Source organism: Mus pahari, chromosome 4 (genome assembly GCF_900095145.1).
Source record: "Mus pahari chromosome 4, PAHARI_EIJ_v1.1, whole genome shotgun sequence".
Taxonomy (NCBI): domain Eukaryota; kingdom Metazoa; phylum Chordata; class Mammalia; order Rodentia; family Muridae; genus Mus; species Mus pahari.
In genome coordinates this window covers 97,093,108-97,115,110 of record NC_034593.1, presented here as the reverse complement: position 1 = coordinate 97,115,110, position 22,003 = coordinate 97,093,108, and the positions used below count along the sequence as shown (strand labels likewise).

The window sequence follows — 22,003 nt, the reverse complement described above, 5'->3', positions numbered from 1 at the left end:
TCCCTTCCCTAGACCACCTCGCGCCCGCCCCTAACAGGGAGCCAAGGCCGGCGCCCCGCCCGGAGATGGGCAGACGCGCAGATGGCGCGGCTCCGGGCGGCGCCAGATCGCAGGAACCCGGCGCCGGGGCGCTGCGCTGAGGCTCCCTCTTGGCGCGGCCCCGGAAGCCTGCAGGTGTCCTTGGCCATTCGGCCACCGCCCGGGACACTCCTCCGCCAGCACCCGGTGCCTGGCTCTTCAGAGCAGCCCCGCCCTCCAGGCTCTGCGCCGCGCAGGACGCCCCGTCTGAACCCCCCCTCGTCCCGGCGCGGCCCCCGCAGCGCTGCACCCAGCCCGGCGCAGCTCCCGGCCGCGGACGCAGGACCCGGGCTCGCTGCTGCGGGCGCGCTTGTTTTCCTGCCGCCTGGTCCTGAGCAACCCCCACCCGCTGGTCTGTCTCGCTCGACTCAACCCCGCCCGCCATCGGTGTTCCGCGCTGGATTTATGAATGGGGGAAACAGGCCACATGCCCGCCACCGCCGCCTCGAGTTGACCGCACACTGCCCGGCCCCGCAGAGCTCTGGCTACCGTAGGAGCATCCGCCCGGCCCCGATAGCGGCTCGGAGGACTTGTTGCTGTTACGCTGCTGCCTCCGCCGCTGCCGCCGCCCGGAGAAACCTTGCCGCCTTCGGGCTCGCCGCGTTCTAGGAGCCAAAGGGTGGCCCGTGTGAGTGTGAGCGCGCGCGCCGCGGACCCTCGCAGTGCTCTGGGACTGTGCGCTTCTCTGCCTTTCTGGGGTTGGGGGGGCGTGTCCCCGGCCCGGAGCATCCTTGTGCTTGCCCCTACCTCCTGGGACCCCGGACCCCTTGGTTTGAGTCCTCGACCCAGGTCTTCACCTCCTGCCTCCACTAGGTTCTGCCTGCCTAAATCCCAACCACCTGTGTACCACAGAAAGCCAACTCTTCCTGCTCCGCGCCCCGGGGGGGTTGGGGGGGGAGGCAGGGGCAGAGCCACTCCGCAGAAGGGGCCGCCACCACCTCCTGCCTCCTCCTCCTCCTCCTCCACCTCCTCCTTGTCGTCTCCTCCCCCTCCCCGTTCTGACGCTGCCTCCTTGGGAAGGGTGTTTGGAGGGCAGCGGCCGCCCCAAGCCGGAGCCCCGCAGCGCTTCTTATGATCAGCTCGGTGTGTGTCTCCTCCTACCGCGGGCGCAAGTCGGGGAACAAGCCTCCGTCCAAAACATGTCTGAAGGAGGAGATGGCCAAGGGCGAGGCGTCGGAGAAGATCATCATCAACGTGGGCGGCACGCGACATGAGACCTACCGCAGCACCCTGCGCACCCTACCGGGCACCCGCCTTGCCTGGCTGGCGGATCCCGACGGCGGGGGTCGGCCAGAGTCAGATGGCGGCGGTGCAGGCAGCAGCGGCAGCAGCGGTGGCGGCGGCGGCAGCGGCGGGGGCTGTGAGTTCTTCTTTGATCGGCACCCGGGTGTTTTTGCCTATGTGCTCAACTACTACCGTACGGGCAAGCTGCATTGCCCCGCAGACGTCTGTGGGCCTCTCTTTGAAGAAGAGCTCACCTTCTGGGGTATCGATGAAACAGATGTGGAACCCTGCTGCTGGATGACCTACCGGCAGCACCGCGATGCTGAGGAGGCACTGGACATCTTCGAGAGCCCGGACGGGGGCGGGGGTGGCGCAGGGCCAGGCGACGAGGCTGGCGACGATGAGCGGGAGTTGGCCTTGCAGCGCCTGGGCCCCCATGAAGGAGGCTCTGGCCCTGGTGCTGGGTCCGGAGGGTGCCGTGGCTGGCAGCCCCGAATGTGGGCGCTCTTCGAGGATCCCTACTCATCCCGGGCGGCCAGGGTGAGTGGCAGAAGCCAGGGTCTCCCCATGTCCGTGCCCAAGGGTTTCTTGGGGCTAGTGTTGGTAGGTCAGATGGGGAGGGGGTTGGAAGGAGACTGAGGTACCTGGCAGATGATAACTACCTGCCTCCCAACACCCACCCCCCTCTGTCTCCTGCATGCTCCATCAAGAGATTGCACACACTTAACTTACTACTTGAACCTGATCCAAGCTGTCTGCTCTGGCACATGCCCCTCAGTGGGTGGCAAGCCTTCAACTTGAGCATTTCTCACTCCTTTTTGACAGCACAATTGCCTTCCACAGGACCACAACGTCCTGGAGAGTTTAAACTTGGCCTTTTTCAGGGGTGAGGCCGGATCAAGAGAAGGAACCGTGGATTATGTAGGACACTTAACTTGTTCCTATCCTGCCAGCAGCTCTGTGTGCAGGCACCTATGGATTTCAGAGAATGGGGCATAGTTTCTAGAATACCTGTCTCATAAAGGGCAGAGATCCCCCAGAACCCAGGCCTCCTCTCCTGACTGAGGACCTTTTCTCCTAGGAGCAGGCCATGCCCCAAGGCTTTCTGTACCTCGGTCACAGCCTGGCCGTTGCTGACATGATAGAGTAGACAGGAAAAGCCTCCCGCTTTAGGCTCTTCAGGATCTCAGGACAGTGGCCAGCCACAAGCTTCCTGGTGAAGATACCAGATTTGTCACTGCTCTTTTGTTTCTGCTGCAGCACAAAGTGGCTTCCCAGAAAGCCCTGGTTCAGGTTACACTGGAAACGAACGTGTGCAGAGCAGGGGAAACAGGTTGATTTAGACAAGACCTAGTGTGTGTCCTGAAGGTAGGAGGGGGTTCTAGAGAGGTATGTATTTATTCACTCCATTATCCTAGGGCAGCTAAAATCCTGAAGATGGCTTTAGACTTTAAAAATAGAAAAGCCTGGAGGTTGGTATCTGATCTCATAGCCTTTGCCTAAAACCTGTCTGGGAGACAAGGAAAAAAAAAAGAAAAGTAGTGTGTTTGCTGTGTCTGGGGTATGCTTCTGGAAGCTGAGGCTGGATTGATTGATTCCTTTGGTACCCCAAGTTGTCATGTTAATGAGTCTCAAAGCCTTTCTCACTACCTCTCTTCAACACCCCATGGGCTGGTCCTCACCCTAACCATGGGAGAAAAAGTTCCACTTCCTACCCAGGGGAGAGCTCAGGGTTGAAGATTGCAGGTAAAGGGATGGGTTAGTCTGGTGTAAATACCAAGCCAGGGTAATGCATCTCCTGCCTGGAAGAGAGGGGGGGGGGTAGAGGTCTTAGCAAGAGGTCCCATGCAGGACAGGGACTTGAGGTAGCCACTGTAAGTCTGATTTCGAGGCCTCCGTCTACCTCGACTGCTTTGTTTTGCGGCCTTGTTGTCCTGAAATCAGCTAGGAAGGTGGGAACACAGTGATGCCCCTGACCAGTGCTCCTCTGTTGTGAGCTAACCAACCCTGACAGTGTTGGCCCTTAGCTTGTCTTTACTAGGAAAGCGAGTCAGGCACAAGTCATTGAGACAAAGTTGTGGGGTAGAGAGGCGGCAGAAAGAGGACAAGCCAAGGAAACAGTTCTTAGAAGAGCTGACTGAGTGAGCCAGGCCCTCTTTCAAAGCATTCTGGGACCTCTGCTCAATTCCCCTCTGGAATTGTGAGAGGCTCTACCATCAAGTGGAGGGTTAATTCTCCCCTTTAAGTAAGGAAGGAACCAAGATTCAGACACATAAACTGTCTTGCCAAAGCCACCCTGAGTTTCCAACCGCCAGATCATTAGTGCTGATGCGGATCACGCTGTGGAGCTCTGGCTGGCACAGAAGCCAAAAGACTTGCCCACAGCGGAAGAACACAGTCAGAGACCAATTCTGAGTTGTTCCTGGACACACAAGTAGGAATACGCAATTCATTAAAAAAGGGGTGGGGGACCCAGCTCTTCACCAAGCATCCTAATTCCAGGGTTTTGCCATGAAGATATTACATTAATCTCTATTATTCCTAATGAACTTAATACAGTGCCCATTTAACAGATTGAGGCTGGCAGCAAGTGAACCACTGGTGGCAGGGCTGTGAATCAAAGCCTGGGCTCCTTTGTGCTTAAGCCTTTACTCCTGTAACTGCCACGTGTTCTCCCCACTGAAGGAAGCTGTTAGCAGGGTGGAGCAGTGTCTAGCTGCTTGCTCCAGTCTGCTTGGTGTCCTGAGCTTCTTTCCTTCTGTGAATAAAGATCAGGAACTCAGGAACCAATGGTACTCAGAAGTCAAAGGGAACACCAGAAGGGACACTTGCCCTGTTCCTCCTTAAGACCCGAGGGTGCAGTGTCGCAGAGTTCTGCAGTGTCATAGAGTTCTGAAGCTGCATTTATTTTCTCCACTGACCCCCAAGTTGGCAGAACTGTCCCCCACAGGAGATCTGTGCTCTTGCATACCACCAATCAGCTGGAGTTTCCCCAGAAGGAGTTTGCAACACTAGGGGTTTGTAGACTCGAGGTGTCACCTAGGAGGGCACATGAGGGCAGAGGTGTCGTGCTCTGGGCCTCAAGGCCATCTCTTTACATACAACAGTCCGGTCATTTGACTGGTGCGTTATGACAGGAGCAAAACAGACACAAACGGAAAGTGAACTGAACTAATTAGGAAAGCCTGTTGCCTAGCTACTGGCCTGGCCATCAGCTGGTCCGTTCAGGGAGATTCCTAGGCAGGACATCACCCCTGCTGACTTCACTGTAGTCAGGCTGCTCCTGCAGTTCTGTTCCTGTGGCTTGAGCTGAGTGCAGGTTGGTTCTGTCCTCAGCCTCTCGTGGACACTGCCCTGGGGCAGGGCAAAGGCTCCCTTGGTTGTTGTATAACCCAGTAGGAGCCAGGAGGGCCCGGGCAGCATGCAGATCTATAGAATCCTGCTTTGTACCTTCTGAGCGCCGACTAGAGGCCTACCTAAAGGGACCCTAGGCTGCCTTGATTCCTTGCTCGGTTCTTTAGAAATCTCAAGATGAGTTGGATTTAACTCAGTGATCAGCTGCATAAAGAAAGGGCCACAGCCCTTCTCTTTCAGCTACAGTTCCTGGGTGGATCTTTTTTCCTACCACGTTTCCCTTCAGAACAGAACGTGGGGTAATCACGGGATCCCCACCTGTCTCAGGAGGGCAGCTAGAAATGAATGTCCTTCTTTCTCAGGCATCTACTGTGTGTTAGGTGCTTGACTGGGCTTTCTCCCGCTACCTCCTCTGGTTCAGGAGAGGTAGGAATCTTTCATCTCAACAGACAAGAACACCAAGTCACAGTGACACAGTGACAGCACAGCCAGTTGCACTAGGATCCAAACCCAGGTCATGTGAGTCCACATCTGCAGCCACTCTAGAAGCCTTGGTAGCTCCAGCCCAGAAAGGCTTGGGGCAGGGTAGGGTGGGGGTGGCTGTCACCAGAAAACCTCTCCGGATCCACTTGTATCCACTTCTCTATTTCTTATCAGGTCTAGAATTGTCTGGGTCTGACTCCTGTCTTTCACCTTTTCACCAGGTGACTTTGATAAGAAAAACAAGAGGCCAAACTTGGTTACAAATAAATATAATAGGTCGTGCGTGGCACAGAGGGACAAAACGCATGCCCCTCTAACGGTCTGACATGGTTGGTTGTCACAGTGCTCATGACAGTCTTTAGTGAGAGCCAGCCCTTGCTGAAGCTGGGCCATCTAAGCTAGGGTGATCAGATAGGGTGAACATGAAGGGCAGTGCCAGTCCACCCTGGGCAGCCCACGGCTGCGGATGCTGCCTTAGGCAACCCCCCAGGCTCCTCTCAGAGCTGTTCCTCTTTCTGAACAGATCAACGTTGCCTCAGAGCATCTTGTCTCTGGATGATGAGTTGTTTCTGTTTGTCACCGTTTTGTTGGAATGTGGAGTGGGGGAGGGGAGTGCAATTAAATTTGGAGATCTAAGGAAAAGAACAGGCAGAAGCAGAGTTAGGTAGCTGGGCCTTGGGGAAAGCTGGCTCCTTGATCCTTAATCTCCACCATGGACATTGCTAGTGTAAATGCTGGGTAGTCACAACGCCCTGGGTACAACCAGCATACCATGATGGCCCAGCTTCCTGCTACATTTTCCTTTTGACCATGAACTGGTCACCCAGCACATAGCATGGGGTCCTGTCAGGAAGTAGGTTTGGCCCACTCTAGAGAGCTGTCAAGGTGCTAAGTGACTGGTATCTGGAGGCACTCCTGGGCATACCTTTGTCACCTCTAGCCTCAGTTAGGTGGCTAATCCCATCTTCTGGCAGGTTGCCAGTCCTGTGAGAAGAAGCCATGGTCACCTTGATTCTACTCATCTAGAAGACACTTACCGCCGGGCGTGGTGGCACACGCCTTTAATCCCAGCACTCGGGAGGCAGAGACAGGCGGATTTCTGAGTTCGAGGCCAGCCTGGTCTACANAGTGAGTTCCAGGACAGCCAGGTCTATACAGAGAAACCCTGTCTCAAAAAACCAAAACCAAAAACAAAAACAAAAACAACCCACTTACCTAGCACTTACTGTGTGACAGCTACACACTGGGCTCTAGATATGTAAAGAAGAGTACAGGAGTCTGAGGAGAGCTAGAACAGGCAGATGGATGGTAGTAGAGAGAGCTCGCTGACAAGAAATGGTAACATTAGGTGCTCTGTGGTGGGTGCTATGGTAGGTGTGAAAGATAAAGTCCAATAGGCAAGGAGGAATGTTGAGTCCCACCTCCAAATGGGGTGGGGCTTCTAAGAGAACATAGAAAGTTGAGCCATATGGGCCTTGTAGGATAATGACTTACCTCCTTGGATAATGGTTAAAAGAAGGCGTGCTATAAAAAACACAGGACACCCAGCTCTGCGGAGTCAGGGATGGAGTTGTCCTCCCTGGGACGACAGGTCTGCATGGGACATGGACTGAGAGGCTCTTAGACAGGCTGGAGCAGATCCCATTTGGTTGAGGACTCACAGATTCTGGACAGGCCTGTGAGACCTTTCGGCAAGGATGAACTCAGGTGAAGGTCAGCTCCAGTGGCTGGCTTACAGCCAGAGTTGATAGCTGAGGACTGGCCCTCAGCTAGGCTAGGACCTCCTGCATGTCCACTTAGGAGCCAGGAGCTGCCTTTCTTGGCCCTGTTCCTTCTTTTCTGTTAACCCCAGGGCACCCTACTCCCTGTTCAGCACTGTCTGGGTAGGAAACTCTGGCTTTACCAGGAGGCTCAGCCCCTCACCCAAGCTCCACGGATCTTCCTCTGCAAGCGTCTTTGGCTGTGCTCTCAATTTTTCCTTCTCCTACACGTCTTCCTTAATATAGGTTTTTGGGCATGAGTCTCCTTATGTTTATCTGTCCATCTGTCTCCCTGGCCCTTCTTCCTTGGACTCCCCTCCCCAGCCCCCAATGATTGTATTTAGTTCCCATTGACTAGTGTCTGTCACCTCTCCCCTCACCCAGCCTGTGCCAGCTTCCAGACACTCCATGCTCTGTGCTAAGTTTCACAACTATCATTTCTTTTAATTCTCAGGACAACCAGATTAGATAGAGTCTTGTCCCTCTAAGACTGCAGTCTTGGGGCCTTTGTGCTGTTGTTCCTGCTGCCTGGGGAACTCAGCTTTTCCTTTAGATCTCCATTCAGGCCTCGCCTTGTCATTGCGATCTGAGCTGACCATCCTGTTTGAATTACTGCTCCTATTCCATGCCTCCTCCTTTCTCTATGCGTCCATAAAGCTCATACCATTGGGTATGCAATGTAAGCTATCTGTTTAATTGTTAGCAGTTTCTTTCCCCAAGGATGGAAGACTCAAAGGGCAGGAATGTTTGTCTCTATTTTTCCTGTTCTTCCCAGCATGGCGGCACATAGTAGGTGTTCAAGTTTCCACTTTGTAAATGATGATTCTCAGGCTAGTTGGGTCCGCTTTGTAAATTCTAAGGCTAGCTGGGGCTAAGAAAGTCACTGAGGTCTCATAGGCAGTTGGTAACAGAACCTAATTAGAACCCAGAAGTGTGACCTTTAATTTGTTCAAAGACAGTGGAGTAGGAGGAAAAGCTGGTAATTTGGCTGGTAGTTGCAATACTATGGGCCTTTAGATATGGATGGGTCCCTTGGAAGCCATAGTGGCCAGCATATGTGTTTTTTGGGGGTGGGGAGTGTCTCAGGAGAACAGGGAGCCGTAAGGAAGGGTGCACTCATGACAGGAGCCTCCAATCCTGGATGCTGAGGCCCACCTACCTCCTCTAGCAGGCACAGCGGGTTCATTCAGCTATTTTCTGCTTGGGTGGTTTTGACCTCCATTAGAATCCATAGCCTGTGTCCTTATGCCAAGGAGAGAGGAGACAGACAGCCTCAGGCATGGAGTCCAGGACAAATCACTTCTAGCCCTTGGGTTCTTTTGTCTCCAAAACCTCAAAGGGAGTTGACTTGTATACACTTCTGAGGATTCAATGATTAGTCATTTTTAGATGTGGGGTGGGGGATGTCCCCCAGATACTACCTCTACCTCAGCTTGGTCACCATTTTATGGAATGCTTAGCAAATCCTAGGCATGTGCTGTGTTGAAGCTTGCTTATCCTGTGGTGGTACTTCGAAGTGGGTACTTGTACTGTCCCAGCACATAAAGAGAAGGACAGCAAGGGTACACCGCTCACCTGACTGATCATAAGAGACCACAGACACCCCAGCAAGGCGACAGCCAGCTCTTTAGCTGAGCTTTGCCCTCAGATTGGCAGTGCAGGGCTTGATGACAGGGGGGCTCAGGCACAATGAACAGACCTTTAGTACAGCTTAGGGGGGGGCTAGGGTATAAGCACAGGCTGCGACCTCTTGTAGGATGCCATTGCTATAGCTGCTGTCTCTTGGGATCTCTTCTGTGCCAGGCAGCCTGAGTCAAGGGCCTTGTGGGAAATGAAACAGTATCCCTCCCTCAAGGATGAGGCCCAGCAAAAAGCACCAATTACACCAGCCGGCCACTTAAGGAAACAACTGCTGGAGAGCAATGTAGAAGAAAGGCACACTGTAGGTCACCAGAGATCCTAAAGGACCCGGACAACCTTATGGCCATTTGTGGGACAGCTCTGTGAAAAAAAAAAAAAGCCAAGGAGACCACAGGATTGGGGTTGTTTCTGCCGCCATGATGGTGGTCGGGGCCTGCTGTAAGTGCCTGTGGCAGAGGCAGCTGAGGAAGGCAGGCAGTGGGGAAGGTTGGACATCTCCCTCCTGCCTCTGCTCCCAGGGCTCAACCCCTTGGCAGCTCTTTCTGACCTTGTTTTTCCAAAACGCTAATTAACCTCATGCTCAGGTTCCCAGGTGGGCTGACTCTGCTGGCTAACGGTCCCAGAGAGAGAGAGAGAGAGAGAGAGAGAGAGAGAGAGAGAGAGAGAGAGAGAGAGAGAGAGAGCACTTTTATGTCTCCTAGCAAAACTAGGTGTTCTGTTCCCACCCCTCACTCTGGTGCCTTCTGCTTCTGGAAGCACAGGGTGGAGCCAGGACCTTGGATGGCCACAGCCACAACCTGCAGCAGCCTGTGTTGTCTTGGCAGCCCATATCTCAGGGGAGGAGACAAGAGGCCAGCAAAAGCACTTAAAATTTATTTTCCTGAGTAGGTAGGAAGAGCTGTAGAGTACGGAAAGAGTCTGTGGACCCTCCCCCCCAGTGTGTTCCTTCCTTGCTGTTTATGATCTGCTTGTCCTAGTTTAAGGATAAAGGAAGTAACGACTGTATGGTGGGAGACTTGCCCTATGGAGGCACACATGCTCATCCTCATGCTGAGGGACCAGGCTCAGTAATCAGGACCTATATTCCTGGGCCTGAGAAATGACTCTGCCCAGGGGATAGTAAAGATGATATGGTTTAAGGGTGTAAAGGAAATATACAGACTATATGATGTTTGGTTCACATCTGGTTCTTACCTGCTCTGGGCAGTATGGCTACAGAATAGGCATATGACCTTGGTTCTTTTTATGTAAAGTGGAAAGATGGAATCTGCCTTCTATGTCACTAGGAAGACTGAAGGCAGTGACACATTTAAGGTGCCTAATAGTTCCAGGAAGAGGACAGATGGTGAATTTCGTGTCCAAAATTCCTTCCTTGACTTGTTTCTACCCCAGAGGTCCAGGAATATGGATTTCGGCCTGATTTTCCATATTCCTTATTTCCCATTGGAATCTTGAACTGCTTTGCCCCTTTTACCATAGGCACACCAGAAGGAAGCTCCTGCCAGGCAGACCTGACTGTACACTGGGTGGGGATAAGGACGAGGTCAGGTAGAAAATGGAGCAGTGCAGGTATGGGGTTGTGAAACGTGCAGCCAGAGACTTGTCTCAGCTGCCTGAATAGGTTCAGTCCTCCTCCCAAGGGGGGAGCCAAACCCTGTCCGCCGAGCAGGAGCAGCAGTGACAGGAGGCTAGACCTCAACAGTGAGCGTCTGACAGTGCTGAATGAAAGGGAATGAATAACAGATGAAGGCTCTGTAATTGGTGTTATTACACACGAATCTCATCTCCATTCATAATGGCTGGCCACTTAGTCCAGCCGTTCCTCTGCCGAACTCTGCTGTCACCATTCTAGCTGAGATCCCCGTGGCCGTCAGATCATCTGACACATGTCTGCCGCCATTCTCATCCTGTTAAGTACAGACTTCGACTTTGGAGCTCAGCATCCCAGCTAACATCAGGTAGACACTGGCTGTTCTGAGAAAGCCACCTATCTCCTGTCCTGGCCCATATATGTCCCCCTTCCTGGACTGGCTACCCAGGCAGAAGGTGGCTCTGGGTGGTGGGTGGGGTCATGAAGGTCAGTTGGCAGAAAGAGGTTATTCCTTATAGCCCTTGTCTCTGGCATCCCTTAAAACAATGGACCGTTACCTTGAGTGATTTAGCAAACTAGATGGTTTACTAGAGTACTTCTCTGTCCCCCTCAAGTTTCTCACTCAGTAGGTTTGTGTGGCTGGGATTTGTATTTCTAACTTGTTTCCATGCATCGGTGCTTCTGGTTTAGACCCCCTCCTTCAAGAGCCTGCTTCTTGCCGCTGTGGTCTGTGGCATACACCTGGGGATTTACGAGGACAGTGGGAGTGCTGACCTTTCCCTAATCTTCCGAGTCAACCGCACTTGAAAGGTTTTTTTTTTTTTTACCTAGTTTGTCCACACACCACAATTTGTGAAGTATTAAAGTATGAAACGGGCAGTGCTATAGTAGGCAGGGCCAGGCAGCTATGGTGTCCCGACTTGTGGCTTCCAGAGAAAAGCAGCCTGTATCTTCCGGGCACTCTGGCAAAGATTAGGAATCATTAGATCTGTGGAGTGGCTCTCAACCTTCCTAATGCTGAAACCCTTCAATACAGACCCTGGTGTTGTGGTGATCCTCAACCATAAAATTATTTAGTTGCTACTTCACAAGTGTAATTTTGCTACTGTAACGAAACATAAACACCTGATGTGCAGGATATCTGATATCTGACCCTCGTCGAGACCCACAGGTTGAGAACCACTACCCTAGAACGTCAGCACATATGCATCCTCTTTTGTCTCTACCTTAATCCTACCCCTTGACTAGCAATGGGCTAGTAACCTGTATGCTTGTGTTCTAGGAGTAGAGGTCACTGTTCGCAATGGGGCCAATTATCACTGACTTGACAGCCATGTCTTATTCTGGCCTACAGGCGGTAGCCTTTGCCTCACTATTCTTCATCTTGGTCTCCATTACCACCTTCTGCCTGGAGACCCATGAGGCCTTCAACATTGACCGAAACGTGACGGAGATCCACCGGGTTGGGAATATCACCAGCGTGCGCTTCCGGCGGGAGGTAGAAACAGAGCCCATTCTTACCTACATCGAGGGTGTGTGCGTGATGTGGTTCACTCTAGAGTTCCTGGTTCGCATTGTGTGCTGCCCTGATACGCTGGACTTTGTCAAGAACTTGCTCAACATCATCGACTTTGTGGCCATCTTACCCTTTTACCTGGAGGTGGGATTGAGTGGCTTGTCTTCCAAGGCAGCTCGCGATGTGCTGGGTTTCCTGCGTGTGGTACGCTTTGTACGCATCCTGCGGATCTTCAAGCTCACGCGCCACTTTGTGGGGCTGCGTGTGCTAGGCCACACACTCCGGGCCAGCACCAATGAGTTCCTGTTGCTTATCATCTTCTTGGCCCTGGGTGTGCTCATCTTCGCCACCATGATCTATTATGCCGAGCGAATTGGGGCCAGGCCATCTGACCCGCGGGGCAACGACCACACCGACTTCAAGAACATCCCCATCGGTTTCTGGTGGGCTGTGGTCACCATGACAACGCTTGGCTATGGGGACATGTATCCCAAGACGTGGTCAGGAATGCTGGTGGGTGCGCTGTGTGCGCTGGCTGGTGTGCTGACCATTGCCATGCCCGTGCCTGTCATCGTCAATAACTTTGGTATGTACTACTCCCTGGCTATGGCCAAGCAGAAGCTGCCCAAGAAGCGAAAGAAGCACGTACCACGGCCACCCCAGCTTGAGTCGCCCATATACTGCAAGTCTGAGGAGACTTCACCCCGGGACAGCACCTACAGTGACACCAGCCCCCCTGCCCGGGAAGAGGGTGTGGTCGAGAGGAAACGGGCTGGTGAGTAGGGCTTAGGTTCCCTTTCCCCCACGTAGCCAAGGGAGCTCCCATAGGCCTTGAAATCTGGGTCTTTGCTATATTGTGCAAGCCTCACTGTGTGTAAGATGAGCTTCTGGGAGGGCAAACTATTAAGAGCAACTTTTGGTCCCACGGTTTAATGATCTTGGTGAACACCAGTGTTTGTGGAGTGAGCTATCCTTCCAATGTAGGATATGCGGACAGTACATGGGGACTGTATGTTAGAAAGACTGGCTTCTAGTCCCTTCTTGCCCACCTTGCTTTGTTCCCAGAAGCCAGTTCCTTCCCCTCTGGGCACAAGCTATCAATGAGAATGACATATCAATATCCTACCCTACTCTGATGAGACCCAAATGGGTGGTGGCTCTGCCACACTTTGAAAGAGTAGAACACATGCCAGTGCTGACACGATTAGGCAGAGAGCAGGGCAGCTGTTCCTCCAAGGTGCATCGACACATGAGTCACCTCTTTCCCAACATTCACATCTGCTCTCTCTTGGCCTAATAGCTGTGATAATGTAACAGCAGTGGGAGGCTGCCTTCTGTTCAGTATAGCTGGAGTGAGTCCTGGGCTCACAGCTTGACATGGATAGAGGGGGACCAAGGGAGAAGTAGTCCAGGATCTTTATAAGAAGCAAAACGGAAGGAGAAATGTCTGTGTCCTGAAGAGAGTAAGATCAAGCATCACTCTGTCTTTCCGTGCAAACTCTACTCCTGTTCTGGGTCAGGAGACAAGAAGGAAAATCAGCATAGTCCCCAACAACATGGGAGGAGGCCAGAAGACGAGAAAAGCGCTATCAGACCAAATGGGCAGGGTTCCCAGGGATTGTAGACCAGGGATGGAACGTGACTGGCTATCAGGCCACTGAGGCTGGGCTCAGTGGAGCTGAGACGGAAGCAGCAGCTCCTGGTTAAACTCTCGAAGTGGGACTAGTTCTCCAGAGAGGGGCCTGAGTTGAGACACTTGCCCGTGACCTCGCCTGTGTTGGGGTTAGTTGCTCTCTGGGATTAACTAGGTTCTGGATCGTCCTTGATGAAGACCTTGGTAGAGAAGCTTCCGTCTGTTTGCACTACTACAATGGTGCCCCTTCCTGAGCCTGTTAGGAATCTAAGATGTGTTTTGAGGCCCAGTCAGAGCTCAGAGCAGATCCTTGTGAGACATGCACAGACATGCACAGCACGGAGGCCCTTGTCCTGTTTATCTGGCCACACTGGGATTTTGCATGGCCAATGCCAGAGCCACTGTCTTAGGCCAGGTAACTCCATCACATACAGTCAGGCCCATAGTGATTGTGCCACTCTTCAAAAAAAGGCAAGTTGGTCCCCACAGGGAAGGCTTGAATTGAAGCTCTTTTCTTCATCTTCCTAGACATAAGAGAGTCCTGCTCTAAGCCCTTCAGCGTGGCCTGGGTGCCTGAGGAAAAGAGTAATTGCCTTAAGTGGTACAGAGAGAAAGCCAGAGACACTTCTGAGTATGTCTGGCACGAGAGCCACCACCCATTATCCCTACTAGCCAGGTAGTCTCTGAGGAATGCAGACTCATCAAGAGCCTACCTGAGCCAGACCCGAGGGGAAATGGGAACCTGTGCCTGCCAGGATTGATCTCCAGGGACATCCTCACAAGCCCGATTGGGAAGTACTGCTGCTGTAGGATGTCTGAGCTGTGGTCCAGCCCCCAAAGGAGGCTCTGAGCCAAAGCTGAGAGAAGACCCTTCAGAGCAAGCACAGGCACTCTGCCTTTGCGGTCTGAGACCCCAAGTAGCTCCCCTTAGGAAGTAAGCTCCAGTAACCATCTTAGCTTCCTTTCTCTCTGTCCTCCTCCAGACTCTAAGCAGAATGGCGATGCTAATGCGGTGCTTTCTGATGAGGAGGGAGCTGGCCTCACCCAGCCCCTGGCCTTGGACCCCACCCCTGAAGAGCGTCGGGCCCTGAGACGCTCAGGCACGCGGGACAGAAACAAGAAGGCAGCTGCCTGCTTCCTGCTCAGTGCTGGGGACTATGCCTGTGCTGATGGCAGTGTCCGGAAAGGTATGGCTCCCTGGGCTGGGCAGGTGGGGAGCCCCCCCAGAGCTGAGTCTCCCCAGGCCTCCCCTCAGAGCTTGAGGTCTCCCCCTCCCCTGAGCCCGTGGCCACCATCTCCTCTGCCTTGGATACGCCCTCGATTTTAGAATGGATATCCTAAATTGCCAGTGTCTGGATGAACAAGGTCTCTAGCATCCCCTGTGGAGCCCCTCCCTCAGAGGTATCCACACAATAGTAGACATTTGAGGGCACACTCTTTCACCTCCCCCACTCTGGTCCTGCAGCAGCAGTTAGGCCTAGCCCACAGGGTCGTACCCAGCCACTTCCCTAGGCCTCCTAAACACTGCCAAAGCTTCCCCTGAGGAAACAGACTCTCCCAGTGCATGGCAGAGACAGAGCTGAAGTCGGGCTGTGCAGCTAGGGACTCTTAGCCTTAATGGAGAGAGAGAGAAGCAGAAGCCGTTAGGATGACAAGGGCCAATGATGGCTGAGAACCACGAGGCTCGAGACCAGACCCTTGTCCTCTATGTTTTCTGTTGTGCTTTCTGTTTTCCCACTTGACTTTGCCTTTCCTGAGTCAGAATCTTCACTAACATCCTGCCTATTTCCAAGGAGAAGCTGTGATTCTCCCTAAACAAATATCACCACCAAGTTCTCCCTCTGACCACTCCTCAACCAACTAGGTTTCCCACACTCAACTTCCTGCAGTCCCAGGTCCCAGGCTGAGACCGGTTTGAGTCCGTCAAGGGTAGTGGTTGCTGCAGGAGTAGCCCGTGAAGCTTCTGAACCCTAATAAACGGCTCCTAGCTTCTCTACCCAGGTAGACTCCCTGGGCACTGTCCCATGGGATTCCTAGGAACCCAGAGCTGAGAATCTCTGAAAGGTGGGCCTCCAGACTTGCTGGGTACATGTCTTATGGAGTAACAGCAACAGGAACAGCAGTCTGGCACCTGGAAGGAGAAGGCCCAGAGGCCCCAGATAAATGGCTATAGGTAGAGTACTCAGAGCTCATATACCCTCACCTGCCAATCCTGCAGCCAGTCTTCAGGTTCTGGATCTCTCTCTCTCTCTCTCTCTCTCTCTCTCTCTCTCTCTCTCTCTCTCTCTCTCTCCACCTCAAGAATGCAGCAATTCTACTGCATCTTCTTTTACACCTAGAGAGCTGGCCTCAGGCTGCAGCCTGCTAAGCAACGATATAAAATGCATCCTCTACTCCTATGGAGGACTTCAGAGCACAGAGCTGGGTGATGAACACCCTGACTTCCCCTCTGGTGCTGGGAGGTGCTTTTTAGAAGCAGGGATGTGGAGGAGACTATGGGAGTACAAGTTAGGAGAGCCCTGCTGGCAGGTGCTCCTACATGTACAGGCACCATGCAGAAGAGCCTGCATCCCTCCACTTTGCCTCCCTGGGGTGCCTTTGGGGCCCATCTGCTCTATTTTCAAGATGCCTCCACTCTGCTTCTTGGCAACAAGCATGTAGCTCAGCCAATTAGAGTGACCTTCGAGAGGGAACAGGTGGGTTGCTGGGAAACAGGGCCCGCTAAGCAAGTGTGGCAATTAATATCACCAAACTCCCAGTATGCACTTAACAACTTTCCCCCATGCCATGCCTCTCTGCACTTATCTAGACCTAGGGCAAAGAGAAGGTGAGCCTAGGCTTTTTCCAGCCATCAAACTGACCCATCACTAACCAGTAGTTGCCAATGAGCCAGGAGTGCATGCGATGCTTCATTGGAAAAGATTCATCCTGGAAGCTGTGGGGTCACTGTGCAGCTGGACCACCAAAGAGATAGAGGGAACCAGGACAGGGCACAGGTCCTATGGTCGGCCCTCAGGAGCCCAGGAGATCGTCAGGAAGCTACTCCCAGCAAGGAGAGATTCCTCCACCTCAGACTGAGGCCACCTCCCTACCCAGCAGAGTCTCCCTTGATGAGGAGAAGCTCCCTTGATGAGGAGAAGCTCCTCTTTGACCCATGTGCCTTTTCTTCATCAAGGCTGTGAAAAGTCCCGGAGTCTAAACAACATAGCTGGAGCAGCTGGATCCAGTCTGGGGCTGTCTCCACTGGCATCGCGGTACAGTTCGCCCTATCCTCCGAGAAAGCTCCTGCTCTCGCCCCCCTTCCACCCTCTTACCAGCCCCCCACCTGGCCACTCAGGTCCTTAGCCACACCCATGGCCTTCCTCAGTTCTGACACTGGGATGCACATCTAAACTGGCGTGTTGACATGCCACCCCAGCCTCTATCCCTCCTGAGGTCTGAGAGAACAACAGACAGGAACTTCTGTCAGGATGGAGAGTTTGAGTCCCTGAGCCAGACCTCCACAGCACCAGGCTCCCCCAGATGTTCAGCTATGGAGCCTGAGTGCAAGGAAGAGATACTCACAGGGCTCCTCCCTCACAACCAGTCTCCTGAACCATCGGTGCTCACACACTCAGGACCTGCATCTCTGGGTTTTGCCTCCAGTTCAGGAGCTTGTAGGCTTTGCTGTGGTACATGGAGTTTCTGGAGCTGCTCATGCTTGCCTGCGAGTCATACCTACATTTGTATTTTAATCACAGACATTTCATTTGCATTCCTTATGGCCTTTAACTAATAACCAAACAGCCTGCCTGCCTGTCTGTCTGTCTGTCTGTCTATCCACCCCATACCAAGATCAGCAGGTAACAAGGCTGTCTCATGGGGCATCTCTGCTGGTGTAAAGGACATGTGACTGCTTAGAACAGCCACACCTGTGGCTAGAGCCACCGTGAGAATCGGACCTGGTGTTTTCCAGCTGTGACATGGGGCACAGGTGGGAGTTCCTAGAATCCAAGCCCCAGGCTTGGTGCAAGCCCTGGGCAGGGTGTCTAGGTGCAGGGAGGCCCTCCTCCCTGGGGCCTGTGCCCAGATTCAGCAGGTGACACCCTGCGGCCCACCCAGCATCCCATCTGTGCCCCGCGCCGCAGCATCTCTCCATACTGCTTCCTCTGCTTCCGAGACAGTTTGCTCCCTCTCCCGCTCCCTCAGATTCCCAGCCCTGCCTCTGAGTCACCTGCCACTCCCACCCAGCCTCTGCTCTGTATTCCTGCCAGAACCAGAGACTCATCTAATTTCTATAATTAAGTGTATTCATTTACCTAACGAGCCCGGGAGCACAACAGGTTTGTGAGTCATTGGGTGAGCAGGGGTACACCTTGCACAGGGCCAGCTGAGGGGAAGTGAGGAGACAGAAGCTATCCCACCCACACCTGCCACTGGCCCCACCTGCTCCCAATAAGCCCCCTCCCCAGCCTGGGGCTAAAGAACAAAAGCCACACCATGGCATTTCCTGTTTCACCTGATGGGAATTGACCTGACAGCAGGGCCACGTGCCTTGCAATTTTAGAGTCAGATTATGCAACTTTGAAAAGGGAGCAACTAAATAAGGCCCATATATGCTCCCTCCAGGGTAATCAAGAGATCTGAAATAGCTTTAGGGGCCTGGCAGGGGACTGGGACCAAGGAGGGCAACTCAAAAGGTGGCCCAGGCTTAAGTATAAGATTGTTTCCTGTGGTCAGCGTGCAAAGTAGGTGACAAACGTGTCTGTCAGCACTGAGTAAACACGAGATGACCCTCTGAGCAGGTCTGTTAGAGCAGGCCCTGGGATACTCCACTTGAGCTGAGTTCTATAGGGCCTGCCTACTGTCCCTTGCTTTCAGAGCGACATGTCTTCTGAGATACGGAGATGCAGAGAGGGGTTGTGGGCAGGGAAGCCTGTGGGGTAGGGTATGATGCTAAGTCGAAATGCAGCTCCTTGTAGCAGGTTCATCCCACCCGGAAGGGCTCCTGGCACTAGGAGACTGTGGTCTGACAGAGACATGATGAGCCAGGTGTCCAGTTTAGTGGTACCACAGCTATTTTCTCTGACTTGCCGTTCTGGTTCGGGGAGCTGAGGCAGCTATTTCTGTGGCAGCCCTCAAGTTGTCAGGAGCCCAAGTTTCCACGGCACCCAGCGCCTCCTCCCCTCTTCCCTCCTACAGGGATGGGCATGCTCATAGCACCCCTGTGGGGGGCACAGATGTCCCTGGGCAACACAGTGCGTCTGCCAGGCTGAAGCCCCCAATGCTTTGTTGGGGGGATGGGCTCCTATACATGCCCTTCCCCCTATCTCCTGGCTCAACAGGGAAGAGACAGGGACCCACTTAGTGGAAGAACTAGGTATGTTGTTTGTCCTCGTGCTTGCCCAGGGTCCTAGGAAAGAAGAGCTGCGTCATGGACAGACCCTCCATATATACTATAGTCCCCGGCCTAAGTGGTACAGCCTCAGGCCCATCCAGGCCTTGACTATTCTTCACTAGCAGAAAAGTCTGTCCCACCCAGACTCTGAGGACACAGTTAACATTTCCCTGGGGCAGACTTGGAATTGGATCTGTCACTTTGGCTTTTAGAAACTTGGCCCTGTAGCTGGGGGCTGGGCCCCTTCTTAAAGGGCAAGCAGGCAGCCCAGGAACGAACTCCTAGCCTTACCTTCCAGTCTGTGCCAGTACTACTGACATCCCTAGAGTTAGCTTCACAGCCCAACCTTTAAGACAGGTGGCTGTGACAGACCACCAGTGGGAAGGCAACTGTTCAACTACAGCTAGGGGGATGGTGAGTACTAGCTCAGGCTGCCATTCACAAAGTGTCTAAGACGGCAGGACCCTGGTCAGTTTCCCTCAGAAGCTCCGGCACCAACTCCTGGTGAGTTATGTAGGTTAGATTCCAGATAAAGACTCCTAGAAAGAATCCAACTATCGGAGGACCCCAAGGACAGAGAGCATAGAAACCATTGACAAAAGACAAAAGCCACCCAAGGCCATTCTCTGCCCAGTGCATCTTAGTGTGACCTGCATGTAGAGTACCCAAAGCCACTCCCCTTTTCCTTGTGAGTAGAGACCAATAGCTGGGTATTTCTGAATGTACACGGACAGATCACTTTTTTGGAAAACAGGGCAAAGGGTAGCCCTGCCTTATCCTCTGAGTTAAGGCTTCCTCTGTGGTTTTCTGAGGGATACAACTCAGAGAGAAGGAAGGAACCATAGAAGGCTAAGGGGCAGTGTTTAAGGAGGAGGGTTGGGGCCATTGTCTTAAGGAGATGGTAACAGGTCACTCTGAAATGAAAACATGTTTTTAGCAGGAAAAAAAAAAGCTTTTAACCTGCCAGGAAACCCCCGAGTTGAATGTCAAATAACATGTCCACCTTTAACTGTAAACCTATTAGCTATAATAGTCAGTCTGGGAGGCTGAAACTTCCACCACACTATTAGCCTAGTCTCCCTAGCTATCTAGCTTGTGCCACCACTGGAAACTAGGGAAAAAGACGCAAGCCTCGGATATCTGAAGCTGAGGTTGTGGGTTTTCTTAGTGATGCTGTGTGCCAGTGTGGCATATGCCCTCTGCCCATCTCCCCACCATGCCTCAGGACTTTACTATCACTTTGAAGTCAGGGGCTGGGGATAACATGGCTCCACACTCTAGAGACATCTTCACTTGCTGCTTGGGATAGTGGGATCGTCCATGGTGGTGAGGGCAGATGGAGCTCTTTGGGGGTAGAGCATAAATTGAGTAGAGACAAGCTGGAGTGGTTGTCCATAAGCTATAGTCCCCATGGCTTGTGGACAGGGGGATTTTTCCCCCCACCTCCCTGCTCAGCTATGTAGCGTGTGCTATGGTTCCTCTCCCTGCTGCATTAGAACTCTGAAGGCCAGGGATGGTATTAGTTCTTGGAAATGGTTACCTGAGCTTCAGCATCATCTGGGTCTCCATGGCCTGGAGGTGGGATGGCAGAGGAGAAATGAAGGGCTCACTCCACTCCTGTACCACCCCACCCAGCTCTTCCTCGCCTCTTAGCTCTGGGTTCCCTATGCCTTCCAGCTCTGTTCTTGGCTGTTCCTAAGTCCACAGCCTGTGGGTCAGAGGCTGGCTGGCTTCCTTCTAACATCTCTGTTTTTTTGTTTCTCCTTTTCTTTTGCTGAATCCTTTACCCTGCCCCCCGCCAGAAGGCAATGTTGAGCCGAAAGCGTGCGTCCCAGTGTCTCACACCTGTGCTCTTTAAACACAGAGACCTGCCAAGACGCCCTCTCGTCCAACTATGCCCACGCTGAAGTCCTCACCCTCTCTTAGAGTGGCGCCAACGTGAGAAAGACAGACAGACAGACAGAAAGCCAGAGGCTTAGGAAAACTCTGGAACCCAGGCACGAATCTTTTGCTGGGAAAGACTCAGATATCCTTGTTTGCACAAGACTGGTGGAAAAACCTCCCATGCGACTCTCAGGGCCCAGAGCCATCTGGGTCTGATACTCTGTTCTACTGTACATTGAAGAGACATATATGCACATATAGTATCTATATTCATACATACTATATACTCTTGTGTGTAGTGCACGTGCTACTGGTGGTCTGTCTTCATCGTTAGGCTATGTCTCCCAAGTCCTATTCCCACCCTGTTTCCCCTCCCCCTTCCTTCATGGATTGTTTCTTCTGACCACGTGTATGGGATGTCCCAGGAAGAGTGTACCTGGGACCTGCCCCTCCCGCTGGGTGGTCCCAGGCTGCTCTTACTTGGGGATGTTTCCCCTGCCAGCAGGTGGCCTGTTGAAGTCAGTTGAAGGCAAGATTGCCCTCCGGGGTCACTGCTTCACTAGCCCAACCCCACCCCAGATTGGGGTTCTACCTCCCACCCCACACCCTAGTTTGTGGGGCATTTCTAGGGGCTCTTTTGCAGCCTCTGTCACTCCTTCCAATGCCCCTTCTGTGTCTGTGACGGAGGGGAGGGGAGGGGAGTTTCATTTCTTTTGTGTGTCTCCTTTGTCCATTTCTTTTCAAAGATGCTGCTGGGCAGATGGAAGGGGATCTGTTTGCCCATCTGGCTCAGGGGTCTGAGAAGGGGACACCTCGGGCGAGAGGAGACCAGTTGCAATACTGTACTTCCTGGCCAGTGGCCAGAGGATGCGTGCAATAGCAGAGGCCGGGTGACCCCTTCAGCCTTGGCCTCTGCCCCTCCCTCGGCCCTTCCTGCCCAACCTTGGTATTGGTCAGTCCTTTTCTAAAGCCGTCCTCTTGTGTATGTGTCTGAGGCATGCCTAGGCTGGGCCCACTGTGCCCTGTCTGCATGCCCTCAACTGTCATGCTGTGCTCGAGTATCAATAAAGACCTCCGAGTGTCCTGCTGCTCCTCTGAGAGCATCTGCCTCGCCTCTCTTTTCTGACTGTGGGTCTTTGGTGGGGGTGGGGGTGGGGGAAGGTGGGGGTGGGTGGGCTTCTCTTCATCCCAACGAAGCTACCACCTGTGTCTAAGGTGTGCAAGAACACCTGAGCCTAATTGAGTCCCCACCAGGGACCCTCCCTGTGGCTCAGCTCCTGCAATTTACAGCTAGCAAGGCAGTCTCTAAAGTGACCTGCAGGAAAGAAATGAACTCTAAACTCCTGGGTCCCCCACAGCGTCCTCACCACCCACTACTGCCATCTGAGCCCACCATAACATGAAACAAGTCGTCTTTGTTTTGGGAAGTCCACTGTGTGCCTGCTTGTTTGTACAGGGGCCG

General features: G+C 53.1%; 1 protein-coding gene across 3 annotated transcripts; it reads left to right on the top strand.

The window, feature by feature from the left end:
- The first annotated feature begins 905 nt into the window (after nucleotides 1–905).
- Nucleotides 906–21,641, top strand: Kcnc4 (potassium voltage-gated channel subfamily C member 4). 3 transcript variants are annotated; one of them, XM_021195915.2, is made up of 4 exons: nucleotides 906–1,842; nucleotides 11,486–12,422; nucleotides 14,264–14,467; nucleotides 20,522–21,641. In XM_021195915.2, exons 1-4 carry the CDS (start codon nucleotides 1,150–1,152, stop codon nucleotides 20,581–20,583), a joined length of 1,896 nt encoding a protein of 631 aa, XP_021051574.1. In that variant the 5' UTR covers nucleotides 906–1,149; the 3' UTR covers nucleotides 20,584–21,641. The 3 variants fall into 3 exon arrangements, with proteins under 3 accessions (XP_021051574.1, XP_021051575.1, XP_021051572.2); XM_021195916.2 differs by having other exon boundaries at nucleotides 20,460–21,639; XM_021195913.2 differs by lacking the exon at nucleotides 20,522–21,641 and adding an exon at nucleotides 16,456–16,792.
- Nucleotides 21,642–22,003: the final 362 nt, after the last annotated feature.

Coding starts and splice junctions, on each gene's coding strand:
- Kcnc4 (XM_021195913.2), top strand. CDS start 1,150: ATGATCAGCTCGGTGTGTGTCTCCTCCTACCGCGGGCGCAAGTCGGGG. Junction 1,843..11,485: donor ACTCATCCCGGGCGGCCAGG/GTGAGTGGCAGA, acceptor TCTGGCCTACAG/GCGGTAGCCTTTGCCTCACT. Junction 12,423..14,263: donor GGTCGAGAGGAAACGGGCTG/GTGAGTAGGGCT, acceptor GTCCTCCTCCAG/ACTCTAAGCAGAATGGCGAT.